This window comes from Raphanus sativus, chromosome 6 (genome assembly GCF_000801105.2).
Source record: "Raphanus sativus cultivar WK10039 chromosome 6, ASM80110v3, whole genome shotgun sequence".
Taxonomy (NCBI): Eukaryota; Viridiplantae; Streptophyta; class Magnoliopsida; order Brassicales; family Brassicaceae; genus Raphanus; species Raphanus sativus.
Window position 1 is genome coordinate 4,799,955 of NC_079516.1, and position 7,371 is coordinate 4,807,325.

The window sequence follows — 7,371 nt, forward strand, 5'->3', positions numbered from 1 at the left end:
TTTAACTTGCATTTTGGATGTACTTTAAGCGTATGAGATATGTTATTTTTCTTGAATGACTCGTTTAAATTTTCACGATTTTCTTTGAAATTGGAACAAAATTATTATCTTAAGAACACTTAATACTCATATGATAGTTTGCCATTGAGACAAAAGAATTAGTTATAGTATAGAGATTACACTAGAATTTAATCTTTTATATAATTTAAGTGATCAAATTTTTATTTATAATTTTGTTGATATAAATTTATATAGAACATTTTATAAAACTTAATTTGATAGTTTACAAAATTTGTGATAAAGTATATTATAGTAATTGTTTATTTTAAAGTATATATTTTTAAATTTGAATATTTATAAAACAACACATAACAACAAATAATCATTAATTGCATTTTTCATTTTAGATTATAATATATACATCGTTATATGTATAATTATAATTGATATAGTTTAAGAAATCTTACACAAACTATGAATATATATGATAAATAAATACTTATTCGAATTAAATATATATTTCTAAAACATGAAATATTGGTATATGGATATTATTATTTTATTGAAATGGATAAATTTAGAATATTATACATATATTATTGCACATACATTGATATGAGTTAGGAAAATTTATTTCTTGTTATAAAAATTGATAATTATATAAGATATTTATATAAATAGATTTCCCAATTTAAAAATGTATCCTTTTAAAAATATTATTTTTATATGTAAATATTATTATCTTATTTGAATTGAAAAAAATTAGGATGATTTAATAACAATTTAAACAATCAAGCATTAGTTTAAAACTTATTTTTTTGATTGGCTATTACGCTTATAGTATTGAACTGATATTAATAAAGGGTCAATTTTAATTGTAATAATATTTTGATAGTCCAAAAACTTGTTGATAAAAAATTCATTTTAAATATAGTAGATCTGACTATTTTACTTGTCTCAGCTGATACTGGTTCGTGTGAACTCTTACAGCTTTGGAAAGTTATTGAATCCTGATCGGGTGATTGTGGTGGGTGGTAAAAGGTCGGGGCTGGTACGCTAACATGTTTCAGGTTCGATACATCTGCTGTATGAAACTAAGTCACAATTATTCTGATCATTTTATATGAATATGAGTCTATGTTTTAGGGCTCATTATTCAAATCCGGAGGAAATATGGTTTATCTGTGGAGTGTATCTTTTTCCACTTTTTGAAAATAATTTGGGTCTTTCCATAGATCTGAGATACATCCAAGTTAATAAAAAAAAGTTTATTGAACCCTTTTGTTTGTTAACCAAAGTGTATCCAGTATCCGGTTTGGTTTGTCTTGGTCTTTCTTCAATAAACCCTGCCAAAACGGTCTTATACCTTTCTTTTAATTCAGCCCTCTTGTATTTTAAAAAAGTTGTTGACTAGCGATGGATGAGCTAATGATCGAGTTGAAGGGTTCTTAATAAATAAATACATGTATTGAACATGTTCGTTGTAAACATTGTTAATTATAAGACTAAGAGCATCTTTATTATAGGCTATTAATTAGTAATGAGTTAATAATCAAGTCAACAGATATAAAACTGGAAAGATTCTTGGGCATGGAAGCAAGACAACGAATATGAAGCTTATTAAACTTTTAAGATGTATTATTCCACCGGCCTACAACCAATCACAAAACCTTCGTTGGATATACTGTATTATATAGCTATGGATAAGTTAAAAACGTGCTATCATTCAACTAACTAAGCTTATGTAGAGATATAGTTAATTAGGAGAATAATGATCCCTTCGGTCTAAATTAAACGACGTTTGGTGTATTTGGTAAGGTGGCAGCAATGTACCTTGTAATGATGTATTGAGTTTCTTAAATTAGTAAGAGCCATAAGAGTTTAAGAAAAGTGTATATAGACGTAAAACAATATCATCACATATCTTTCCCATCTCAACATTACATAGGTAGTTCAAAAAAAAAACATAACATAGGATTTGATTAGTTTTGAAAAAAAAGAAACTGAAAACTTTATTTCTAGTAATTCTGAGATAGATTAAAAGTGGATGCATATATCTCTAACGTATAATCTAATATAACAAACAACCTTTTGTACATTATTAACAAAAAATTTACATTTACCTTATATTCTTACTAAATTGTGTAAAAATGATGTTTTGCAACAGTTAGACAGATCTCCTTGTAAAAAGAATTCACACGCAGTTTTCTATTTTCCTATGTAGACACTACGATCTTTTCCATGGTTACCTCCTCAAACTAACTTATTTGGATCCATTTAATTAATAGGGAGATTAATGCACAAAGTGATGGTTTAGTTTTGTTGATCGTTAGACAACAAATATATCTCGATAGCTTTTGGATTCAATAAGAGTACAAGTGTACAAAGTGAATAAAGATATGCGTGAGAAAGTTCATAGCATGGGTAAGTAAATAGTGGATGGACCCAGTAAAACATTGTGAAATGGAATATAATCATAGACGAGTCACATCTTCATAATCTGATCATTTCACTAGGAAAAAAGATCATGTCACATGCAACCACCTCATATTTTGGCACGTCTGTCACCCATCACATTGATTACAGCTCACATTTGTCCCTCCTTAGGTTTTTTTTTTTGGTAAAGATCTCCTAGTTTTGTTCGTATCCATTTGTTTTCTTGTCACTCTAGTCAAAAATCTCATATTTGTGTTCCATCTTTTTTTGAATTTTGAAAGTTCCTCTGTTTTTTTTGGTCCACCACCACCCTTATTTCAATAACTTTAAACCGGCCACTACTTTAAAACCGGCCAATGTTACTAATATGAGAAAATTTGATCCAAATAGTTGACTAATTTTTGAGATCATGCAGCCGCTCTATATAAAATATTACCAAACCATTTGTTTTTATATAACAAAAACTGATATATAGATCAAAAGTCACTAGAAAACTATAAAATATAAATTTTATTATTCAAAATATCATATCTTTGAAAGATTTCCCAAATACACAAACTTTAGATCTAAGAAGAGTCTTTGAAACTTTAAAAAGAGTAGCTGATTCAAATACCCTTGGTAATTGTTTTTTTTTTATAAATTAAAAGTTCAAAGTATTGTGAAAATTTTAGATTTTGGTGGTATTTTGAAAATCAAAACATAAAAGTAGTATTTTGAGATTTTTTGTCCTACATATATAGTTTGAAACTAATGAGCTTAAAAATTATTAGAAAATCATATTTCGATTGATTATGTTATTATTTCATTTACTAGTGTTACTCTGTAGTTTTTTTTTGTCGACGTTACTCTGTAGTTTCGATAGAGATATCCAATTATTTTGTGTCATACAATAACCACAAATAGGTCATGAATTATTTTGTGTCTTCTTTTCTGGAGTGTTCCACTTAAATTTCAACATTTTAATCTTTTTAGGGAACTTCCTATCACAAGTCCAATAGCTATAGAGAAATGGAAACACACATGAAATCATTTACTAATGTGTGTGTCCCACTCCCACCCACAACAAAAATAAACTCATAATTTAAAAGATTAGTTTAAAATATATTGTGCATGAATATATATGGCGAGACTCCTATATAAATAGAGAATATCATCTAAAAGGTCTTATCATCTTCTTCATTAAGCAAAAAAAAAACCCCTTCAAACGTCTATTCATTCTTCATCTAAAACAATGGCAGGAGTTGCCTTTGGTTCTTTTGATGATTCTTTCAGCTTGGCTTCTCTACGAGCTTACCTTGCTGAGTTCATCTCCACTTTACTATTTGTCTTCGCTGGTGTTGGCTCAGCCATTGCCTACGGTTCGTAACTATATAATATTTTATAATCTGTAACAATGGGTCCATTATACTTAATGAATGTGTCACATTTGTGTATATAGCGAAACTAACGTCTGATGCGGCTCTTGATACGCCGGGACTTGTCGCCATCGCTGTGTGCCATGGTTTCGCCCTCTTCGTGGCGGTTGCAATCGGAGCCAACATCTCCGGTGGCCATGTGAACCCAGCCGTTACTTTTGGCCTTGCTCTCGGAGGTCAAATCACACTCATCACTGGAATTTTCTACTGGATCGCTCAGCTTCTCGGCTCCACCGCCGCTTGCTTCCTTCTTAAGTTCGTCACCGGTGGCTTGGTATGTCCTCTTAACAACGTCCTTATTAGTATAATAAAATCACAGTTTGTATTGGATCACTAGTACAGCCTACAAAAACAACACAAAATGTTCACATTAAAAACAAGAATAAATCTGCCAGTTATATTAATTCTCCACTAGTGTGTATCTCAAAAATTAACTCTTAGGAAACAAAAAAAATTTATGTCTTTTTAGCTTTGCAGAGTCAACAAGCAAATCTAATTAGATTATTAATTAGTTTACAATATAACAAGTTTGAACGAAAGAAAAGAGTTTTCTCAATTGTTATTTTGTCCATTTCTATAGTTTCTGTTAACTATATATTAGACACATGATTTGTTTAAAAGTTGAAGTTATATAATATTGCAAGTTTTTGTCTAATTCAAAGGAACATTATTTGAGTTTTTTTAGGTTGCTTTCCCCTAGTATACAATTCTTGAGTCTGTTAATTAATTATCAGAAACTAATGAAACAAACGCTTAAACTATGGGAAAACGCAGGCGGTTCCAACACACAGCGTTGCGGCTGGAGTAGGAGCCATTGAAGGAGTAGTGATGGAGATCATCATCACCTTCGCTTTGGTCTACACAGTCTATGCCACCGCCGCTGATCCCAAGAAAGGTTCGCTTGGAACCATCGCTCCTCTCGCCATTGGTCTCATCGTTGGTGCCAACATCCTCGCCGCTGGTCCATTCTCAGGTGGATCCATGAACCCAGCACGTTCCTTTGGACCAGCTGTTGCAGCTGGAGACTTCTCTGGTCACTGGGTCTACTGGGTGGGACCACTTATCGGTGGTGGACTCGCTGGACTTGTCTACGGAAATGTCTTCATGCCTTCTTCCGAACATGTTCCTCTTGTCTCTGAATTCTAAGCAGAAATGTAATGATTCTTGTTTTGTTTTCTTTGTCTCTCCATATGTTGTTTGGTGTTTGGTTTGGTTTGGTTTCGTTGTATGAATATCATTTAATGGAAACCTGTTTCGTTATTAATAATCTTTATATATAATCATTTAGGTTTATCTAAATAGCTAGTCTATCTTATTAAAACAAAAAAATTCTGTTGAACCTAACATTTATTTTGTAAAATTTTAAATTAAATACACCTTTTTACTTTATAGTTAAACCTACATTAAATCACTAATGTTTCTTTCTTTATACTACTATCCATGTTTCCAAACAATATACTTATTTCTTTATGCTACTATCAATGTTTCCAAACAATATATTTTTTATACTACTATTAATGTTTTCAAACAATACAATAATTAATCTTATTTATTTTATATCTATCATTTTCTCTTTAAAATTTTGTAGAAATGTCATAATTTCATAAATTACAAAATAATGAACTTTAAAACTTGGATTATAAGATTACAAATGATGAAACTATTACAATTTAAATCCAATTAGATTACATATCGGTCATCCATCAGTTCAATCGGTTAGTCTCAGGTTTTACTGATTTTTTTTAATATAAATATTTTAGACACCTAAATTGAATTGTCAGATCTCCGGATTAACCGGTATAATCACAATCAAGTTGAATTTAAAAACACTGATTTAAATTCAAAAATATTTTAAATACACACTCTTTAAAAATTACCAAAATATTTGTCAAGTTATTAGTGAAATTTTTCATCGTAAAATATTCTACGCTTCCAAAGCGCGGATCAAAGTCTAGTTGTATGGTTAAATATCGACGAAAAGACTAAAAATAACTCGATCGTTATTGTTTCATGATCTAGACAATAACAAATGGATCGTACTTTCACGTAGAACTTTCGGGATCATCAATAGGTAAATTCTTAGGGATGTTCCATTCATGAGCTTTCCACTCTGGCAATTGTTGTATGACGACCTATTCAATAGGTTATTAATTTAAATTAGTCACATGTATTAAAACTTGTACATTACTAATCTATACTATATACTATATAATAGAGATTAGAGAAAGAGAGAGGTTATATAATATTTACCAATCCGGTTGAATCTGGATTTCCCACGTTGGTTTGACAAGCTAGTCTCCAATTTTTTGGTTTCTGAAAAAAACATTTGTTATATTAAACTGTAACCAAAGGATACAAGATTGCAAAATAGTAGTTACAAAATAAGAACATACCCTTTTGAGTTTCTCCTTTTCAATGTCAGTTCGTGGGTTGAGAAGCTCCTTTCCATTTACAATCTGCAAAGAACATCCATCAATATTCCACGATAAAAAAAATATAGATTTATATACTAAATCATCATTTAATTATTATTTTTTAAAACAACATTGCTTATAATTAAGCTTATTGGTATACCTCGACCATGCATGTAGCGCAGGTTCCTACTCCTGCGCAGTTTGACAAGGGCTTACTCTGCGAAGTTAATGACACATGAAGATGACACTCCAAACACAATCTGACTAAGAGAAACAATCAAATCGAGGGAAAGAAAAATCATACATAAGGACCATAGAGTTCGATGTTAGAATCCAACATTATGTCTCTAAGTTTCTGTCCACCGCACGCTCTTCTCCAATGCACGTCCGGTGTCCCGTCCGGTAGCAACACCGACTGAAAAATTAAATTATAGTAGCACAATTACTTAAATTTCTACTATTAATTAACCATCCATTCAAAATCCACCTCAGAACATCTTTTAACAATACATATAACTAATAACAATATTATTAAATAGTTCGTTAAGAGTGATGATCACTACTTACATGGACGAATGCAAAATCGACAGCAGGAGGTTCATCACTCGGCTCATCTACGACTGGAGGCTGGCTTGTTGGTGCGGTGCTTATGGCTCGGATAGTTTTGGCTCTGATGGCATTGTGTTTTGAGCGTAAGAAGGACGACTTGGGGTTACTAAGTTTGGTTTTGAGGCTAAAGATATGATTTTGAGATAGAGAAGCTACTAAGCCAGAACCATTCAACTGTACACTTCCCATAGTCTTGCTTTCTTTTCTTAAAAATGATCAAAAGAATAAAAAGGGTTGAGACTTTTAATTCGGATAATGTTTTATATCACTTCTTGAGGTTTCTATGGAAGTGTGTGGTGCCTCCTCTATCCCTTATCCGCTGTACATGCGACGGTTTAGTTAATTGGTTAACAACATTATATGACAGTACCGGCCTTTTCTATATAGCTTGTACGTAAAAGAAAAATACATATGATGGATAGCTATTACTAATTGTGAATTTGTTTTGGAACCTTATCTATTATCATGATTAAGAGTGTCACAATTCATCTTTCCGT

The 7,371-nt window shown here is 31.2% G+C and overlaps 2 protein-coding genes across 2 annotated transcripts; one reads left to right on the forward strand and one right to left on the reverse strand.

Moving 5' to 3' along the window:
• Window positions 1-3,557: 3,557 nt before the first annotated feature.
• On the forward strand, window positions 3,558-5,111 carry LOC108813827 (aquaporin TIP2-1). The gene is made up of 3 exons (XM_018586499.2): window positions 3,558-3,794; window positions 3,875-4,125; window positions 4,626-5,111. Exons 1-3 carry the CDS (start codon window positions 3,668-3,670, stop codon window positions 4,995-4,997), a joined length of 750 nt encoding a protein of 249 aa, XP_018442001.1. The 5' UTR covers window positions 3,558-3,667; the 3' UTR covers window positions 4,998-5,111.
• A 723-nt stretch (window positions 5,112-5,834) lies between these two features.
• LOC108809613 (photosynthetic NDH subunit of subcomplex B 3, chloroplastic) lies at window positions 5,835-7,123 on the reverse strand. Its single transcript, XM_018581755.2, has 6 exons — window positions 6,833-7,123; window positions 6,570-6,680; window positions 6,426-6,482; window positions 6,245-6,307; window positions 6,102-6,164; window positions 5,835-5,983 (listed from the first exon to the last, which is right to left on the reverse strand). The coding sequence occupies exons 1-6, from the start codon at window positions 7,061-7,063 to the stop codon at window positions 5,894-5,896; spliced, it is 615 nt and encodes a 204-aa protein (XP_018437257.1). The 5' UTR covers window positions 7,064-7,123; the 3' UTR covers window positions 5,835-5,893.
• Window positions 7,124-7,371: the final 248 nt, after the last annotated feature.